General features: G+C 39.5%; 1 protein-coding gene across 1 annotated transcript; it reads right to left on the minus strand.

Moving 5' to 3' along the window:
- Positions 1-3295: 3295 nt before the first annotated feature.
- On the minus strand, positions 3296-19653 carry PSAT1 (phosphoserine aminotransferase 1). Its single transcript, XM_066988740.1, has 9 exons — positions 19501-19653; positions 17382-17442; positions 16179-16248; positions 14852-15057; positions 13069-13241; positions 12351-12520; positions 8442-8570; positions 5702-5839; positions 3296-5075 (listed from the first exon to the last, which is right to left on the minus strand). Exons 1-9 carry the CDS (start codon positions 19558-19560, stop codon positions 4970-4972), a joined length of 1113 nt encoding a protein of 370 aa, XP_066844841.1. The 5' UTR covers positions 19561-19653; the 3' UTR covers positions 3296-4969.
- Between the last annotated feature and the right edge of the window lie 1980 nt (positions 19654-21633).

The following is a 21633-nucleotide window of genomic DNA, read 5'->3' on the forward strand; positions in this document are numbered from 1 at the left end:
ATGAAATACAGCAAACATTAATCATATCCTGATACAGTGCCAGGTCTAATGATGCTTTCAGCATACTTTAACAATTTCCAGTCTATCAGCTTATGATACTATTTTACTTTTTATTCCTGTTTCACTCCAGACATTTACTCCAAAATCAGGATGAGGCTTAAACTTTTGCCAGCCAAACATGTTCTGGTACATCTTAAAATGTTAAACCACTTACAAAGTTCAAAAGAAAAAAATAGGATTAAACAGAAACAGAAAAAAATACGAAAATAGACTGTAAGCTGACAGAGGGGCAGGACTCTTCATGTTTCTGTTTGTACAAATAATTTTCTTCCATCAGGATTACCTAAATAAGGATGTGCCAAACCAGAGTTCTGATTCTTATTTCATTGTGTTGTGCTGGGTTTGGAGATAGTACCATAACTGCACCACTGAAATCACAGAATTAGAGAATGGTTGAGGTTGGAAGGGACCATTGGAGGTCAACTGGTCCAACCCCCCTGCTCAAGCAGAGAAACCTAAAGCAGATTGTCCAGGACCATTTCTAGACAGCTTTTGAAGATCCCCAAGGATGGAAACTCCGCAACCTCTCTGGGCAACCTGTGCCAATGCTCCACCACCCACACAGTAAGGAAGTGCTTCCTGATCTTAAGACATAACCTCCTGTGTTCCACTATGTGCCCATTGCCTCTTGTCCTGGCACTGGGCACAACTGAAAACAGCCTGGCTCCATCATCTTTGTACTCTCCCTTCAGTTATTTATAGACATTGATAAGGTCCACCCTGAGCCTCCTCTTCTTCAGGCTGAACAGTCCCAGTTCTCTCAGCCTGTCCTCATAAAGGGAGGTGCTCCCGTCCCTTGATCATCTTGGTGGCCCTCTGCTTGACTTTTTCCAGTTTGTCCATGTCTCACTGGTACTGAAGGACCCAGAACTGGACACAGTACTCTAGGTGCGGCCTCATCAGTGCTGAGGGCAAGGATCACCTCTCTTGACCTGCTGGTGATACTTTGCCTAACACAACCAAGAATACCATTAGCCTTCTTAGCAGCAAGGGCACATCGCTGACTCGTGTTCAACTTGGTGTCCACCAGGACTCTTAGTTTCTTTTCTGCAGAGCTGCTTTCCAGCTGGGTGTAACCCAGCATGTACTGGTCCCTGGAGTTGCTCCTCCCCATGTGCAGGACTTAGCATTTCTCTTTGTTGAACTTCTTAAGATTCTTGTCAGCCTATCTCTCCGGCCTGTCAAGGTTCCTCCAGATGGCAGCACAACCTTCTGCTGAGTCTGCCAGTCCTCCCAGTTTCATGTCACCTGCAAATTTACTGAGGGTGCATTCTGCCCCACCATAAAGATAGTTAATGAAGATGTTAAATAGGACTGGACCCAGTATTGTCCCCTGGGATACTCTGCTCATTACTAACCTCCAGCTAGACACCACTGACCACTGCTCTGTAGGTCTACCCATTCAGTCAGTTTTTGATCCATCTCCCAGTCTACTCATCCGACCCATACAGCTTCTCTCAGAGGATCTCACGGGGGACAGTGCCAATGGTCTTACTGAAGTCCAGGAAAACAATACCTACTGTTCCCCTCATCCATCAGGCTGGTCATTCCATTACACAGGGCTATCAGGTTGTTCAAACATGACCTCCTTAGTGAAACCGTGCTGACTACTCATGATTTTCTTCTCCTTCATGTGCCTGGAAGCAGTTCCCAAGATTAGCTGTTCCACCACCTTCCTAGGGATTGAGGTGAAGCTGACTGCTGTAGTTCCCTGGGTCCTCCCTGCCCTTTTTGAAGATAGGGGTGACATCCTATCGCTTTCCTGCAGTCTTTGGGCACTACTCCCAGTTGTTATGACTGAGCAAATATTGAGAGTGGCCTCACAATCACATTTGCCAGCTCCCTCAGTACTCATAGGTGCACCCCATCGGAGCCCACAGACTTGCAAATGTTTGCTTAAGTATTCCCTGATCTGATTCTCTTCCTCTGGGGAAAGACACAAACACTGACAAGTGACAGGAGTCCCCTAGGACAGGGTACCTTCCTGATACACAGTTTTTCTCACCTGGGCTAAAACACTCCTCACTATGCAGGGCAGAAACAGGGAGAGTACAACCTCAGGAGCTTCCACCGCTCATTAGACCTGGACTTTTGTATTACAAACTGAAGAGAAGGCTAGCAACTCCTTCTGTGAAAGCACAAACAGAAGCTAGGAGATGTGACTTGATAGACTGCTCACTAGTGGAGGAATTGAAAGGACTGTTCATAGAACATAATTCATCTTACAACAGCTTCTCCACATGCACAAAGTCAGATGAGACCAGTATTTTACTTTTTCAACACCTTTGAATGCCTCGGGAATATTTATCACATCAGAAAGAGCCCCACTTCCAAACACTGACATAAGCATTGGAAGTGTTGACATAATAGAAACAGACCAGGACTCTCAGCAGCCCTTTGCTGAACTCTTCTTGGTAATCTGATGAGGAGAACTAGGATTTCTCCATCTCCATCCAGCATGGCTCAATATCCTGATTATTCCCAGAGATTAGCTCTTTCAGGGACACAGCTTGACAACAGTCTCTAAAGGGTAAAACTGTTGCATCAATGAGATTAAAACAAATCTCAAGCAACTCATCAGTTCAGTACGTTCCAGTGTTCTTAACATTCCTGCATCCCCCTCACATGACATTCATTCAGTCATCACACTGCTAATGTCCAATTCTAAGCTTCAATTTAGATTTTGCTTTTACACATTTTTTTTTCCCTTCTTGGTAAAAGTAAAAATTTTTATTGACAACATGTTAAGCACAATTCAGAAGAAGCAAAGAGGTTCCCTGTTGGGTCCATGAACCAGCTGCATACAGCAGTTCAAGCTTCTTTGTCACCATACGGGAAAGTGTGCCTGCTAAGAAGAATGCAAGGGTTTTGTAGTACTGAGACATTTACTAACTTTTGGAAGGAGGCATGAGCCACAGATACTGTTGAAAACAAGTATACAAAATTCAGGAGGAAGCACAATTTCAAGTAAAGAATTAAATAGCTTTAATATAGATCTTGAATTAAATCTTCATGAATGGCAGGGAAAAAAGAAAAAAAAAGCATTCTCATAGCTTAATCTAGCAGTAATATTCTTTTTTCCATGCTAGTTGTAAGATAAAAAAAAAAACACATAATTGAGGGAAATAGTATTTAGTGAAAAGGATGATACTGGAAGCTAGAATTCTAACACATACTCTGCATGGAACTCTCATCTTCCTGAAGGTGCCACAAACAAAAGCTTCAGACACATTGGTACTTCACAGCATGCTGTGACAAGTTTTATTGTCTTGACCCAATTCATTTAATTACTGTGAATTACATTAAATTGACAAAAAAAAATCTCCTAACAGCAGTCATAAAATAATGACTTTTCAAATAGGAATGTAATTCACCCCTTGTGCAGCTCCACTAACTTGCTGCAAGGTTCCACAAGGAAAGAAGCAGTCCATCATTACCATTAAATTGTTACCACTGTACTGACATTAAAAAAAAAAAAAAAAAGACTTTATCAAAAGAGTTTGCAGTCTGAAACCAGTTGCAGTAATGCTAAACCTTGTGATACCTGCTTTATGTAAATTATAATAGGAAGCTAGTACCTATATAAAGTAATTGGCAACAAATTCACAGGTGAAGAAGGAAAAGTATTGAAGGGTATTACAATAAAAGATCTTCTGAAGATCTTTGCATAACCACAGTTTCTTCCTTACTCCAGAGTATCAAAGTCTGGAATAAGCCACAAGGACCAAGTGAGAAAATTGGACCTTAAGTGTGATGTAGTGTCAGGAACAGGTAGAGAAGTTGAGACTTTCACTTACAGTAGATGTGCAGAGCCCAACATACAAAAGGTGACACAACTGACCAGTGAGGAAGCAAAGAAAACACTGGAGCAGTTAGAGGGGAAAGACATTTAAGCACCACCAGACAAGAAAGTTTGCTGCATTTTGGACTAGGAAGTTGGTGCAGATAAAGCCACAGATCCATTGAGTGGAATGCAACAATCTAATTCAGCACAAGGTTAATGCATTAGAACATCAGGCTTTTGGTAGGAGCATCAAATATGTACACTCCAAAGAATATAAAATTAATAACCAAAAAAAGTTCAAAATATAAAATGCATAGACAAATAAGCAACATCTTAGAAATTGTTTTAATTATAGATTCATGCATCTTAGCTCTCAACCAATAAATGGTAATACCAGAAGAGGCCCAGTGCTACACTACTAGTGTGTATTACACAGGACTATCATAATAGCACTTCTTGCATGGGAGCAAAGGTCTGAAGGTAATGGCCTGAAGTTAGGAAACTAGGTATTAACTCCCAAAAACTACTAGTGGTATACCATTGAGATACACTTGATAAACCAACTAGATATCCTTAGAGAACACTTAATGTTAGTTCAACACTGTGCAGTCATATAGTAAAATCATTTATAAAGCTCTATAGAAAGCTTATGAGAAATTTTGCCTTCGTAATTTTACTCAGAACAAGGTATCTTTGAAGAAGTCATTGTAACTAGAAACAAGTAACAGGTGAGTTGTTTCAAACGGTAGTGTGAATTCCTATTCCAGGTATATGTATAATCAAAGAGTGACTGATTTCAACTAAGTAGTACAGTGGCATATCTAAGGTCAGAATGAGATTCATAGCATCTTGCAACATTACTCATGGCTAACTACATGTTAAGAATATTGCTTTGCAAATTTTGTTTCCAATCTTGATCGGTCTGGGATCCCCACCTTTGGAGAGAAGCCAAAGCTACCAAACCCTTGCAAGATTGGGCCTAAATCCCATATTGTTAACTAAAATAGCTACTGACACTAAAAGAAAATGTAACTTGTGCGCTTTAGCTGTGCAGAACCACAGTAATTTTCAAACCCTTTAACTTTAATTTCACAGATGTGCAGCATGGCTCTAACCCATGAGCATTTATGATTGATGCATCTGCATGAAGCTTCTCATGAACGTTGCAAGCTTCTGAACATCTTCTACAGTCACTGCATTATATAAAGAGGCACGGATTCCTCCCACAGATCTGCATTGAAAAGGAGAGAAAAAATAGAAGGGTTATGTACATGCTAAAAAAAAAAAAAAAAGAAGTGAATAGCATTCACAGGTATTTATGTTTAACCCTACCCCACAGGATAAAATTCATTTTACATGATTAAGAGGCAACATTTAAACTCAAGGCAAGCATGCAATCTACAGAAACTCAATATTTACTAGCTACTTACAGTTCCAACACTGTAGCTTTACAATATAAAAAAAAAATCTAACTTTTTTAATCCCACAAACACCAGTGTAACATAGGAAAGAACTCTTGCAGACAGGGGGATTAACCACGTAATGGAGGCTTTATACAATGACAGAATCTGATAAGTGTCACTTTCTTAGGCATTTGAACAGAGACAAGACATATTAATCAAACTGGAGAAGAAGGCAGAATTAAGTGAGCCCCGTCACACCTAAGCCATAGTTGAATCACCAGCAGTTTCTGATTATAACAGTCTCCAGATTGCTATTCCCAGTGCTCTCAAACCAATATGAGGTACAGCTTGTAAGCAGAAAGCTGGTAAGTCAATACGCAATACCTCCTGCTTTATCACTGTAATAACATTTTATTCTGCATAGCAAAGGGATTTGTCTCAGTCTAGCACTTACCTATGTCCTTTCAGAGATAACATGTTAAGTTCCACAGCTTTCTCAAGGAACTTCTTTTCCAGGGCTTCATCACCCTTGATATTGCCAATGCGAAAGGGGACATTCATTCTGCTTCGGTTCTTCTTCTCCACTGGACATCTGGAGAAGTTGCAAAATGTAATGATTAACCTGTTTTTTGCTAAATTTACATTTTCAGCTATACACAATTTCAGAAAGCAAATAATTTAATCTGCTCAGCATCAAAGTCACCGTTCCATAATGAACGTGATCATTAATTTCTGTGAAAGAAAGCAACCTTTTTCAATCAAGTATAATTACAGTAATAGTAAGTGTAAGACCGATTAACCCTGACATACCTAAAATTTCCCCTAAGGAATGTGCAGAAGGCCAGTGAATGGAACAAGCTAAGAAAAGTAAATAAACAAAACCTCTCAACCCCACTCAGGACAGTCTCAGTTGCATTCCCTAGGATAGCTGAGATTAGTTACAGTGAACTTTGACTAAAGTTCAAACATTTTCTTTTCTCCATCTTCGAAGACTGACAACTGAGCTTGACCAAGCTAAACAAGAGTAAAGCAAATACAAAAACATAGTAAATTTCCATTAACATTAGAGACTTTTGTTAGTGGTTTCAGTCCCCATTCTACATCAGTCTTAAGTATTATTAAGAATCAGGAACGTACCTCAGGGAGAAAAGAAATGTCTAGAAAAAAAATCTAATCTTGAATCACATGCACGGCCACAACATCTAGGACAAGCATCACAGCTCTAATTCCTTAAAATTCTCGTTAGTCCAAACTAGAAAATTTAAGATCTATTGAAAGCATTGAAAGCATAATTTCTGTTCAATTACTTTGTGAAAGCAAGAATAGGGCTGGGGTGGGAGGTTGGGGGCAGGGAAGCATTTATGTATTTTTCCTTAGTGCTTCTGGTTACAAAGGAAATATGAAGCCTTCATATCTCCCAAAGGTTTGATGTAAATTCTTGCAGGGATTCATTAGGAATTTTTTTTTTCCAAAAAACAGCATGTAAACTCTATACCTATTATTATTCTATTTGACGAAGGATGGTTGAGGGTTTTGTTTGTTTGTGGCAGGAGTTGTTTTTTGTTTGAGTTCTCCCCTAGTTCCTTTCTACTGATGTTTTCATTATGAAGAAGAAATTGAACATAGTATCTACATTTGCAAATTTTCTACTTCAGCCATAACCAGGAAAACACTCTCTGAAAAGGCCTATGCTTGTAAGTGCTCCCACATTTGAATAACTGTAGCTATGTTATAGCAACTGGATCTTCTTTAAAAAGTAGTAGGCAATCCAACATAACTCAGTGCAAGTTGTTAGTGCACGCACTTTAGAAAGCAACAAACTGCCTATGGCACACAGAGCTTCATAAAAGAAGCCTCCATTCAGCAAAAGGCTTCTGACACTGATTACCCAGTGAAGCATGCCCCAGATTAGGAGGCACATTACAGCTGGGAAGGCAGCTTCAGATAAGACTGGATTATTTTTTTTTAATTGTATTGATGACTAAAACAACTTAAACTGCATTGCTTAGTAAGATGCATACAGATCAGTTAGTGAAGTTTGCTTTGTTTTCTCAATTGCCTGTTTACCATTTTACTATTTGCATTGCATTTCCCCACTCAGTCTTATAGAACCACTTGCCAAAAACAAGGATTTCTTATTTGCCATAAAATGTTTTCTCGAGGCTTGATCTGCCCATTGAGGTTTATGGAAAAACCCTCAGGATTTCAATAGAGCAGGATCACAATCCTGATCATTACAATGCCAAAGGCAAAGCTGTTCTCATTAACTAAATGGATAAGCAGAATGCATTGAATATTATAATGAAACTAGCTCCTTGCCAATTAAGGTTGCAGCCAATTCAGATTTAAAATCCAAATTTAATTTCCCTATCCTAACTTTGACTCTAAAATTAATCAAATCCCAAATCTTTTGATTTTATTCTGAAGGGAAATGAAAACATTTTGTAGTCTCAGTCATTTACTAGTTTTTAAACTTGGTGCGCATTAAACTAATTATTCCCTATTACAACATCAGCTTTTAGCTGCACATACTTCGGGTCCTGTAAGCAAAATATATACAACCATATGTAAAAATCAGAGGGTTAAATCTGCTTTGAAAAAAACATCAGAAATATCTGAAACTAAAATATTCTTTATGTACAGTTTATGTTTTGAATACAGCTAGGTTTGATCTTCCTCCTGCTATCTCAGGAAGTGTTTCATAATTTAGCACAATTAACTAATAAAGATGCTCTGATCGACAGAGAAAAAGCAAAGTTCTGACTATTGAAGAGATGGTAAGAAAGGATATGATGCAGAATTCCTCTGAACAACTTTTTATGAGCCACATCTCTTTTTTTGGCCTATATTTCCTCGAAGAGATTCAGGAAGCATACTAAGTAGGAGGTGTTACAACCTGCTTTTAGTACAGACTTCTCCTAGGCTCTCACATTTTATAAGTGTTTCTCAACTGATCATCTGTGCAGATAACTGGAAATAATGTTCTATCAGACTGAAACTCATCCTTGGATAGTTATCAAGTGAACGCTTTGCACAAATAATCCCTCTAGGATTTCATAATTCCTCAAAATTTCTTCATATTGAAAAAGTATTTACATTTCAGTTTCCATACTTTTAAAAGTATGATGCAAATACACTCAAAGTTATGAATATGTTTGGCTGTACAAATGTTGAAAGCAAATACAGCAACTTACACATAGAATCCATTAGATTTGTCTATGATATCATAAATCATTCGTGATTTGATTAAACTAAGTTTATCCATGGCTGCAGCTCCACCATTATTCTTTATCCATTCCAGTACCAGCCCCATGATATAGATACTGCAACAAAAGAAAACATTTTGGTCAGACTTAAAAACAAAACAAACAACAACCAAAAAAACCACAGTATTCTTTAACAGTCCACAAAATGTTTCAGCAGTATAATGTTATGTTTGATTTTAAGTTGCTTGTTAAGATGATTAACAACTCAGTCTGGCGTACATTCAAAAATATGACATTTCTAAGCAGAAATGCTTTATTCGGACCCAGATGAAGTATCCTGAAATTCAAACGCTACACAAATCTGTTGTACCAAACCTAACCCTTTGCACAACAGAAGTACATGTCCTCCTGGTTTCCCTTAGCCCTGCAGAGCTCCCAAGGACATCCCCAGACATTTTTCATGAACCACCAGTTTATTTATCCTACAACTGCCTCTCAGTCTGGAGTTAGCACTGAAGTCGGTGGCATAAAGCCTGCAAAGCTGCTCCAGAAATGATGTAGGGGGTGAATCTCAAATGTATGTGCACTAATAATGCCAGAAATCTAATCACATTCACAAACATTAAGAATAAAACCTATCATCCCATTTCTGTCTGAAAAGATCTTTTTCCCTCATGAACAGTGATATTTGGTGAAACAAACAATGAATGTATTACATTTAATTATTCAATACCATTCAAGTTTAAGCAGAGACCTGGAAGCATACTGAAATCACATGTCTAGGGACCAAGTATTTCAATGCCAGTTACTCACTGCAACATAAAAAAAATCCCCAAGGCCTTTTGCCTTTGTGCTTTCGCTACAGAACTCAGCCTGTTCAAGCTCAGGCATTTCCCACGACTACAACACTTTGCATAATGAACTGTTCACAAGTTTTTAAGGCACATTTCCAACAGGTTTGTTTTTATTAATCCCTTCATTACAGATTCCAAGGGAGCACTCGGAAAGTGCTACCCTACAAGTTTCCCTTAACACCAATCTAGCAGGAGGTTGTTTTAAACCTTGCTTTTTTTAATTTCTCCAGGGATGCCAGTCTCAAATCTTTGAAGACTTCAGAAAGACTGCAGAAGAAGTGAGGTTACAGACTGTGTGTTATAGATACAAAACACCTTACAGATTTGAGAGGACAATCCTGCCACATTTATGACAGCAGACTGCCAACAACTGCAGTGCAAAGGATCTAAGTGAAGTACAGCCTACACCCTTGACAACTATACAAGGCCACATTCATCTCTTGCTCTCATTTCCTCAAGTGAAACTTCTTAGACAAGTGAGGTTTAAAGAAGTCCGCCCTGGAGTCATCCACAAAAGCAATCCAGCCAGCTGAAACCTTTCATCTGTCTTCCATGCCAGTAAAAAATAATGCTTTTGGAGCAATTTTAAATGCAAAATAAACCCTTGGAGCTTGAAAATAATATTTTTATAGCAAATTCATTGTTAATTTTAGCAAAATAGATTAGGGTCAAAAAGTCAATCTCTCTAACACCAAGAGGTTAAAGCCATTAGCATCACCTTAATTTAATTTAACACCCTGCTGAAGTAGCTTTTACAAATTCTGCTAGTATTTCCTGCCTGTTTGCCAGCAAACCATTAGAGAGTGCAAGGAAAAGAGGAGAGAGAAAAGTTAAGAAGCTTTGCCAGTTCCTTACAAAAACTGGAACAGGCATTTAGAACCAAGCCAAACAGACGTGCACCCTGCCAACAATTCAGTCTGTTACATTTTGGATTCTGGAGTACACTCCACTGTGGGTCTATAGCACAAAGTGAAATCTGGCAAGGCAGTGATTAGAAAGAAAATTGTTAGAACAGCCTTTATTTTCAGTTTCCTTTGTTTCCCACTATCCTATTAAAGTTCCTAACATACTGAGTTACAGCTAAAGCAGCAATTTCTTTTTAGAAATTACTTACAGCGGTTAAAATAAAATTAAACTGCAGAATTTAATTTTTGTTTTGTTTTTCAAACCAGAGAAGCATAGGCGTTCCAGGGCTGAGATTAAGTAGAACTCTGTGGGTTTTTTTTTTTAAATGAAAATAGCTTTGTACTTGGAAGACATGAATGGCTGGATTTAAAACCTGGCATGTGCAAGTACAGAGTGTCCAAAACAGTGTGTGTGACTTGGCAGTCAGGAAAATAATCAGTCATGAAATAGAGGCTTTATCAATCGCTGTAAAAAGAAAAAAAAAGCATGCACCCTGCCCATGTAACAAACCTACATACAGGAAGACAAACATCTGGTAACACTGAGGTTAATACCTCTCTTAATATCAGCCTTTATGATATTGGGTGTACTCAGCCAGTAGGGCAGTCTCTGAAAGGCTGCAAGAGCACCTCATTACAGCAATACTCTATAGTGTTCACACTGCTTTGGAGAACTCCAGTTGTGCACCAAAGTCTGAAATGACTATATGGGCACAGGATTTAGTGTTGTGTTTATTTTTTTTTGATAAATTAAAATAACTGTGTCTATGCCTTTGCAATAATACACACCATAGTGAGAATCAGCAGATTCAGAAATACAATCAGTACCACTTAAAATTCTACTGTATTTAAATAAGTGAATTATTAAGGTATATCCTATGTGCAGGTATCATTTCATGCTGATACGGTGCATTTGACATCTGCTGGACAACATCAGGCATCTTACCTTTGCAAATTCTGGCTTGTATGAGAAAGGCTCAAAGAGATGAGTTTAAATATCTTCAATATGCAATTACATTACCTCTGATCAACAGGAAATTCTATCTTTGACAGTAGAACCAATTATTTTTGAAGTATTGAAAAAAAAAATCTGGGAAAAGGTGATATTTGGTTTAAGATTTTCTTTTTTTTTCTTTTTTTTTTTTACATAACTGTTTTAGCAGGCATTGCATTGGTATAAAAGCACTCTAAAACTCATTTAGAACAGTTCTCAGTTTAGAACAGCCTTATTAAGAAGCAGTAGATACCAATGGCTCAATACCTAAACTTTCCAGTAACAAAGCATCATTTGACTAGCTATTGACTATTTGACTACCCTTATTTTTTAAAAGACCAAGCTGCAGTCTGTTTTGCTTCATGCATATATGAAGTCATCAGGTACGTGTCAATTTTATGATGTTGACTGCTAGCAGTGATTACAAAGCTTGACCCATTTTATTTCTGAATGCCAAGTCAAGAACTAAAGTGGTATCTGAAGAAATATGGAAACTTTTAGCAGACAACAAGGTAAAGCAATGACTAAAACACCTTTTTTAAAAAAACCTCTTATCTTCTGTAGTTTCATTTTAAAACCCACTGTAGTGAATGATGTATCTAGAGCAAGAAATACTCAAAAAAGTGTAAAATATTACAAGATTGTGTTTTTAAAATATTAGAACCTTTAATAATGATAACGTCATTTATTATTTTCTAGCAAAGAAAGTAGAGAAGGATATTGAGGTTCAAGTGCTGAGAGCAGTCTCTCAGGAAGAAATTCATTGAAATCTCTTGTGAGCATTCGAGCAACAAGGTTAAAATGCTAAGTTATCTATTTGCAATGATAGAATCATCAGCACTGTACTTGACTGAAGGTGGGTTCATTTAAGTCCAAGAACTAGATACTGAAACTTCTACAATGGAATTATGATATATAATATTTACTTCTAAAAATATTATATTCCTTATGGTCAATTCCACGGGGCAACAAAGCCTACTACAATTAATTCAGATGTTTTCACAGGAATCACGTGAAACACTCCAACATATCAGTTACTTGAAGGCAAGCAGTACCCACTTCTGAAACTTTTTTTTGACAAGCACAGCAGATGGCAGTGCAGTAGCTTTCTGAATAATGGCTGTTAAAAAGCAGGATAAGTTACCTGTAGCATGGTGGAGTGTTATACAAAGAGCCATTCACCGCTTGGGTTTTGTAATCCAGTACTACAGGGCATTCCTTCAGTGCAAATCCCAGCAAGTCCTCACGTACTATTACAACAGTAACTCCAGCACAGCCAACATTCTTCTGAGCACCAGCAAAAATCACGCCAAACTAACAGAAAGAAGAGGGAATTGAACTAATGGGATTACTAGGTGATCTTATAACTGAATAACATACCAGTATCTTTATACAAAAAGTGTACAACTTAACAACAGAACAGCTTGGAGAATGTGTCAAAAATAAGCAAGTCAGGGTCAAAGACAAGCTAGAACTTCTGATTTCAAAATGCACTTCCAGCTAAAATTGTGATCTCATATATCAGAACAACGTATCTTCATTCAACTGACAAAGGTCACATTAACAAGCTTTCCAATAATTTGCTAAATGTTTACTTAATAGTCAAGAACAATTCTCAAGGCAATCTGTCCCATTTCACACTACTCCAAGCAAATTTACTGGAAATAAGTTAAGAGATAGATAGCAGTATTTTCAACCTATCAGGTATTTCAGAAGAGGGATCATATATAATCCACCTGTTCAAAGAGAAGCAGATCAGGGAAAAACAAGATGAATTTATTAACAGACTCTTCCCCTTCTCTCTCCTTCCCCCTCCCCCCCCCCCCCCCCCCCCCTTTTTCCCCCCTCAAACTGTACAGTACCTTGGAAACATCCACAGGTCTTGACAGGAAATTTGATGACATATCACAAACCAAAACTGCACCTTTGACATCGGGTACGAAGTCAAACTCCACACCATGAACTGTCTCATTAGCACAGTAATAGACATAAGACGCATCTGGATTGAGATTCCAAGTGCTTGGGTCGGGAATGTCTAAGCGAGACAAAATGCAAACCAAAGGTCACTAAAGACATGTAATTTTCCTGGCATGCTATTATACTTTAACACTGGACTTTCAAGTGCAAAGCTAGAATGAGTTTGCAGCATAAAGTAAAAATTATCTTATTAACACGAAGATACATTGTACCTGCAAAGTAAATACACCCACGCATTCCCAAAGTTTTGTAGTAAGCCATCATTAGGCTTGCAGGCACCCATCTGATTTTCAGTCCTTTTTCCTCAAGGGATTTTCATCAGGTTTGCAATCACAGCTGAGAAACCACAGCCCTAGAGGTCTAAAATTGAATCTCAGACACTGGATCTGAGAGTCCTCTACGTGCCTTTGGAACAACTGAAGCATTCAAATTCTCACTGGTAAAGTTGTCTAAAACTGTTTCTATGCATCCCCACAAGCATTTTCAGTCTGGTCCAAGCTGAACACATGGTTACCTAACTCCTATTTAGGCCCTGAAAGGGATTTATAAAACTAAGATTTGCATCTGTCAACAAGCAATTTACAGACATGCCCTGACAGCACAGGACAGGTTTTGCATAAAACAAATGGTTGTTCCTCCCTTCTCCACACCTCCAAAACATGAGGAGAAGTGCTGCTATTGCCTCTGCTATTATTTACTCTCCCCTTACTTATAGCTGCCAAATGGTCAATACAACCTCCAGTAATGGGAAGCTGTAGGCACAATTACTTCCTGTGCCTCTGATGATACAAGCTCATCTTCCAGGTTAATACATTAAATGGCAATTAGGGCACTAACTCGCTTGGGAGATATTCTCTGCCTTTCCAGTTGCCACTCTTCCCACTTCAAATGCTGTAACTTAGACCATAAGGAAGAAACATGAGTACAAACTAGCAGAAGTAGAAACCAGAACACAAGTATCCCTGCTCCAAGAGTTACTTACTTATAACCAGTCACTATCTAGAGTATACATTTAAAGTGTCCTTAAAGCAGGTTTTCTCACAAAAATTCCCCAACACCTCACTTACAGTTAACCTTTCTCTTTCTCCTACACAGGGGTCTTTATGTCATGTCCAGTAACAAGCTTCAAGAGAAGGAGTTGGATATGCTTCTCCTGTTCCAGAGCCAACCATCTGTTATGACACACTATCAGGAGATGAGCGTTTGCAAACTCTCGGAAAACTGTAACTGAATGCGTATCACCCATCTCCAGGACCAACAAGCTAAAGAATCCAGACATGCTTCTAAATTTCAAAATAATATCACTATCAAATGTATCTGAAATTGAACAACGTAATATCTTTGCAAATAGCTTAAAACTGAGTTAAAATATAATTTTAAAAAAAAAGCCCACGTCATTTCTTTATCAATACATATTTCTTTCTTACCACTCATGTTCTAGGTTCTGCTCAACTTAGCTTCAAAATTCTCTCCTGGAGACCATTAGGTCTCTAACAGGTCTCCCAGTCATGAACATGGAGAGATGTGGCAGACAGTTTTTTTCTGAGTGCTGGTCAGTCAACTGTTTAACTAGTTAACATTCAATAACTCCATAGCTGAGACAGGCCAGTTTTTAGAGCAATTCAGAAAGGTAAGCATTCACATGGATGGATGTAATCATCAACTTACTTGTATAGGTTGCTAGCTTCGGATGAACAATATTCACTTTGGCATACTTCTCTGCTTCTTTAGCTGCTTTAGCTGACCAAGCTCCAGTAACCACATAATCCGCATGTCTTCCCTCCTTTAAGCCAATAAGGTTAAGTGGGACTGCACTGAACTGACCTGATCCACCTCCTTGGAGGAAAATAACTTTGTAGTTTTCTGGTATATTTCTGCATGCAAGAAACACACATTTATTTCATTTCCCAAAGACAAAGGATGCATACTCCTTGCTATTACACATCTGACTGCTACCATACAGAAGAAAAATACTGCCATCTGACTGCAACCATACAGAAGAATACAGAAGACACCTTTTGAAGAGGTTAAACTAAATCCTTTTAACTTCCCTCTGCACTGACATTGACTATTAACTCAAATAGTAGGAATAGTGCTATATATTGAATTGATAAGTTTTCTGGAAACAAGCAAGCTTTGTCTCAGACAGCTACAAATAAATAGCTGTGTAGCTCTTCTATCATAGTATGCACACACTTGAACATCATTCCAGCAGAATTAATGCTCACTTGAAATACTGTCTGTTGCTAACTTTGTGAGTTTTCTGAATGCTGAGCTAGTTTCACACCAAAATACTTGAAGGAGAATTCAGCTTTGAGAGCCTTAAAATTTTGCAAGTGCAACTGCATAGTAAGTTGTACATGCAGAGCAAGTGGCACAAGGCGCTATTTATACCATCGCAAAAATTAGTTGTTCAAATTACTCATGAAAGCTCTGCTGTCAGTAATTCTAGTTCTGACTAAGAGTCAAGCCTTCACATGAAAAAGCCATGATTTTAAACTACTATGAGAACTACACATTAATTCTAATACATGATATAAATACTTATATTTCAAAGTTTTAAAAATGTGTCACATTACACATAGGAAAACAGCCCCTGACCAGTCATCCTAAAACACATCCATATAAAGTCTGTTAATACAATCAGTTAAGTAATGAGTGCATAGAACACCTCTATACAATCAGAACAGTTTTCTGCTATTTCCACTTACATTGTAAGAAAGTCGCTGCACTACATGAATTCTATGAAGATGAAACAAATTAAGTCAATGAGTCAGTTTATAGCAGTCACATGAAAAGGATCTTAACCTAATAAAAAACCTTTGTTACATGCAAATAAATGAGAATCAGACAAAGGAAGACCAATGTCCTCTCTAATATTAGATGAAGTACCTAGACAAAAAAAGTGCTTTCAAGGACAGTTCTCCACACGTGATAGTTGCACTAATAATAACCAAAGTCCAAAGTAAAAATAAGAAGGAAATAATTCACTTACAGCAATTCACGCAAGAGATTTTCAGCTGTATTTAAAATTTTTGTGAAATCTGCAGTTCGATGGCTCATTTCTTTGGTAGGAAAAAAAAAAAAAGAGCATGAAACAAAATGCTAATAAATGAATGTGATTTTAAAAGTTGTTTTAAGCTTTAAAGATTTTACACTCACAAACCCCAAATACCCAAAGGCTCCCATTTCCAGTTCCAACTCCTATTTCTGTTGAGTCTTCCTAAATACCCAGCCTTACACTTCCTGTCTTGTCCAGATCCATGCAAATACAGTCCATTCACATTTGTCACCCACATGACCCTACTACCCCCAGGAACAAACAAGGGGTATATCTAAGTGAAGAAAAATATTCCCTAGAAAGATGTAGGTTTCCTTACTCTAAAAACGTTCTTTGTAACTACTTTACTCTGTACTTGCTACAGCAGTACAGGGGGACTGTTTTGTTCTTTTACTTTAAAACTGCTTCATTATGCAGTAATCCTAATCAGAAGTTAAGGCTACTGGATATTAATTCCCTTTATTAAACCACAGTCTTTCTTCCCTTTCTAAGAGTGAACAATTTAAACATGAATCCCTATCCTGCAGAGACTGCTGCATGTTCTACTTTTAGCAACAAAACAATTTCACAGGGCTAGTAAAATGCTGGGCATGTTTGTGCGTATTTTTTTTCTGCAACTGGGGATGAAAAATGAGTCAGTTATGCAAATTGCATATAATACACCTCCTCCTTATGTCAGGACTGCATTGACTTACTAATGGGAAGGATGCTGAACATCAAATACATCTGAAGTGTTACACCACATAGTATGCAAAACACTGTACGTACATATATGCATATATGTGTATACCCACGCATAATATTTCATATAAACAAAAAAACAAGCAACTCCCTGAAGATCCAAAAGTACTAATGTTTTACTTATGATTAGTTCCTTTTGTCTCTATTCCTTTGTGTTGGATTACTAAAGAGCTGGCTGTGTATCATTTTATGGTACTCTGGATGAATGGTAAACAAAGAAAAGAGCAGCTGTTTGAAAAAATATTTTCTGGACGTATGCTACCACAAATAAGGTACTGCAAAATAAAAGGAGGTATTCAGCAGAAATATCAAGATCAAAAGCTATTACTGAGAAGTTTAGTTAAGTTAGTTAAGCATCTACACTTTGAAAGACATACAGAATTTTTAAAGTCTTACCAAGAACGCTAATGCCAAGGCCTTTGTAGTCCACCAGTTCTTTCTGTGCTGCCAATAGTACCTAACAAAACAAACAAACAAAAAAATCCACAAACAAATTAAGGGAATTATCCACTATCTGGAATCTTTGATGCATCACATGCACACCAGCTGCTCCATAATGTAATAACCTGACACTTCTCAAGTTAAAATAACAGAATAGACGCTATATAATTTCATTGCATCTAGGATCTGAAGGCTTGTCTTAATAAAGAATTAATTAAAACCCATGCTTCTTGTGGAAACTCTGCATTTCAAGTTATTATTTCAATAATTACTCTTCCAGATTACTTCAGAATGACTTTTAAGAGTTGGATGGAACTCCCTATCTCTTACAGAAGGCTTAATGTTTGCATGTGTGCTTTTACTACTCAGGAATCTTATTTTTCTCCCATGTTCTTTCACTTGACTCGTACAAATAGGATAAGTGAGGTATTAAGGGAAACACCTAATGAGAGCATGAGGATGGCTCACACCCACTCAATAGTACAAGGCCTGGTTTCATAGAATGAAGTCCCTCACTTTCTGAAGATATGCCTTCTCTGTTACTGGAAGGAAAGAATGAAACATAGTTCTGAGGTAACTAAAATAGACAGGTCATGCCCAGGAGCATTGGCAAGATGATCTGCTTGTTCAGCTTTTCGTGTTTCTTTCTCCCCCCACAGCTCTCACATATCAACCACGTGGAATTAGATTCTACCCATGAGTTTTGTTTGATTTCAGTGAATGCCTCTATTAGAAACAGAACTTTCTTAGCCCCTACTAAAAGGAGTAGGAGATGGAATCCAGTGGAAAAGCCTCCAAAACAGGCTGTACACTTGCATTGCAGGATCTGCCACGAAACCACATGCTTTGGGTAGTTGCAGGGGCAAGCAAGCTACCTTGCTGACAGGGTCTGTGCAGGACCTCTCAACTGTAACAGCTGGTCACCAGTAGGTCAACCATGAGCAGCTCTGCTGCTTTTCATCTTTGAGACCATGAAATTTTAACAAGTGCATTTCAGGCACAAACACATTCATAGCCAAAAAAAAAAAAAGGGGGGGGGGGGAAAGGGGGGAGAAAAAGTCAAAAGGAACATGCAGACTGTTAGAGAGGTCTTTTTAACAGCTTGATAAAATCCAATTCTGTTAGTAACGTCATCTGACAAGCTGCACATGCCTTACAATAGCTACTTATGTCTTGTCATATCTATGAAGAGCTCTGTCCACCTTCTTGCTTCAGTGAGTCTGAGCACCTCATATGCAGCATCATCTCAAGAGTCAAACAAAGCCAAACAGTCAAGGCGAAATAGTCCATTCAAGGGTACTGCATTTTCAAAAGGGCCAGAGAGACTAATAACATGGAGTTCAGCTATGTTTTAGTTCTCAAACAGTAAAGGCAGCTCTCGGGATTCTCTGTGGGAGAGGCTGATGCTGCAGCACCTACTGAGAGCTCCTTTCTGAGCCACGGGTTCAGCAATGCAGAGCAACAAGTGTCTTTGTAGCGTGATCCGTAAAGGACATTTATAACAGAGAAGCAGGGGCAAAAAAATGCTGCTGCGCAACAACTTTGTTTGCCTAATAAAATCGTTAAAAAATAACGCAGGATCACTACGAAAGGAAGAAGAAAAGGGCAGTAAGTGTCCCGACACACGGCTCCTAAGCTGTCAGTCAGACGCACAACCCACATGTGCATTCAGCACAAACCGCCCCCTCTCCATATGTAGCTGGATAACCTATGGTGCTGATGCAACATCCCAGGGAGTTGAGCCTACGCTGCGCTCATTATCATTTTCTCAGACGAAGACAACTCACCGGGTGACTACGCTAGTTATCAGCTGGCGAGCACCACACTCGAGGCGGTGCGCCTGGAGGGGGGGGGTCTCCCTAAAACTCAATAGAGCCCGTGACAAAGGAATGTGGCGTGATGGGGTTCGGGGGAAGAAGGGGGGAAAAAAAAGTAAACGGAGGAGGAAAGGGGGGGGGGGGGGGAAGGGGTAAAGGGGGGCGAAGAAGGGGAAAAGGTGGAAAAAGCAGCGTGCAGGCAAGGCCACCTGCGCCGCCACCGCGGCTGCCCCGTCCCCGGTCCCGTCCCGACTCACGGATCGCGGCAGCTTGGCCGGCCCGGCCCCGAAGTTGGCCACCTGCCGCCCACCCTCCATGATGGCGCCGCCGCCCGCCGCCGGCCCGGCCGCTATAAGCCCCCCGCCGCCGCGCCGCCGGTTGGCTCCCCCCCCGCACACCCCGGGGGCGGGGCCCCCGCCGGCACCGCGCCGCCGATTGGCCCCTGCCGGCAGCGCCCCGGCTGCCTATTGGCTGCGGCGCCGGGAGGCGGCGGCGGCGTGATCGGCCCCGCGCACGCCCCCGCGCACGCCCCCGCCGGGGCGCGACCTCGCGCGGAGCCCTGGGGGCGGGCGGGGGCTGCCGGGGGAAGGGGCTCGGCCGAGGCATAAAAATGAATTTACGTGATTACAGCGCTGGGACCACAAAAGGGACTTGCGAATTGCAGCCTGATCGGGTCGTCGAGTTAAAAGATTTTCATCAAATGCACGTTGTTTTGCTGAAGAGATGTTGACAGAGACAGCTGCCTAAGAGCAAAGATAACTTCATTACAGTAAAGGATGTAGCTTAAGAAAAAAAAACATCAAATTTTAAGAAAAAAACATCAAATTCACGCTCAGGAACCAGCACCCTCCGTAGTTCTAAAGAAACGCCCCACACCTCAGGGGCATTAAAGACTTGACACAAGCTTTTCAAAACATCAGGGTACTCTTAAAAGTATAGCTTGGGCCACAACACCCAGGACAAGTAAATTACTTATAATTATTCAAATTAGTTCTAACTAAATAGAACCCTCTGGGGAAACGCTCAGTAACTACACAAATGGGACTATAATACAATTGTTTTTGCTGGAGTCTGACACGGAAGCTGGCTGAAGAGACGTGCTCTTTGTATGCGCTCTTCCTATGGGTAAGACCAGGGTACCTGTGTCTGCCTGGAGTCTGCTTTGAACTCGAACTCACTGGGGAAAAGGTACCCTAGGTAAGAAGGGATGACAGAGGCAGCCAGAAGTAGTTCAGGGTGGTGGCTCAGGTCGAGAAGCTGGGCACCTACTACGCAAAGTGCTTTGACGTCCAAGCAGGATCAGTCTTGAATATTATCTGTGTGGCATAAACCAAAAAGGCAAGTTAAAACTTCGGAATTAAATGTCTTTCAAACCTCTAGCACAAATTGCTAGAACACAAAAACAAGAACTAGGCAAGCTCCTGCAGGTATCAGCTCCAAGCGTGGGGATTAAGTAGCAGGTATTGTCGTTTTCCTCTCCAAGATAGAGATTCCCATCCCGGCCAGAAAGGTCTAAAAAGAAGTTCCTACGAGATCAGAAAACAACTTTTTGCTGGAAGAATTGCCACCCGGAGCTTTACAAAATCTGTTTTTGTGTGCTGACAGGACGTAAATAAAATTGATACAGATGAATGAACTTTAAAGTTACCTGAACACAGAGTAGTCCATTTTATATATATGCAAGGGATTATTATGCTTTTGCAGCTGAAGACAATGGAGAGGAATAGTAAGGGTCATATCAGAGTTTGGTTTCTATTGAATTGAGAGTTCTAATTTAAAATTTTGCTACCAGTAATTACTACTTATTACCTTGAAGTTCATACACTCATTATGTCAATATATATAGCCATACCATATAAAATACATGTTTCCAAAGCCATGGCTTTCATGAACAATTTAGGCTTTCAGCATTTGACAGAGAACCTGACCCTGACACAGAACCCTGCAGACGAATCTGAATTTGTATAATTAACAAACCTGAAGCCATTGAGTGCTATATTAACTATATGGCATAACTGGAAAAATAAAACAGAAGTCAGAGAAAGTGCACTGGAGTTCCAAAGTTTTCAGTGAACTTCTGTTGAGTTCATCATCGCTTTATGTCATGCTGGACAGAAAAACCTTCATTGAGTACTGCTGGAAAAGAATTAGCTCACTCAAGGAGACCAAGAACACACAAGTTCTGTCTGGTACAATGATGGACAAACTGACGTCATTACTGAAAGACAAATAAGCTGACTACACAGCAACTTGGCATCTACTTTAGGAGGCAGATGGGATGTCTGGTCCAGCAAACCAGTGAGAATGGCAAATTTTGATGAGACTAAAAATAAGATGGAGGTATTTCAGAAAGGTGTTACGTTGTTTTGTTTTTCAGAGATCTAGCTCCA

The sequence above is a fragment of the Anser cygnoides genome, chromosome Z (assembly GCF_040182565.1).
Source record: "Anser cygnoides isolate HZ-2024a breed goose chromosome Z, Taihu_goose_T2T_genome, whole genome shotgun sequence".
Lineage (NCBI taxonomy): Eukaryota > Metazoa > Chordata > Aves > Anseriformes > Anatidae > Anser > Anser cygnoides.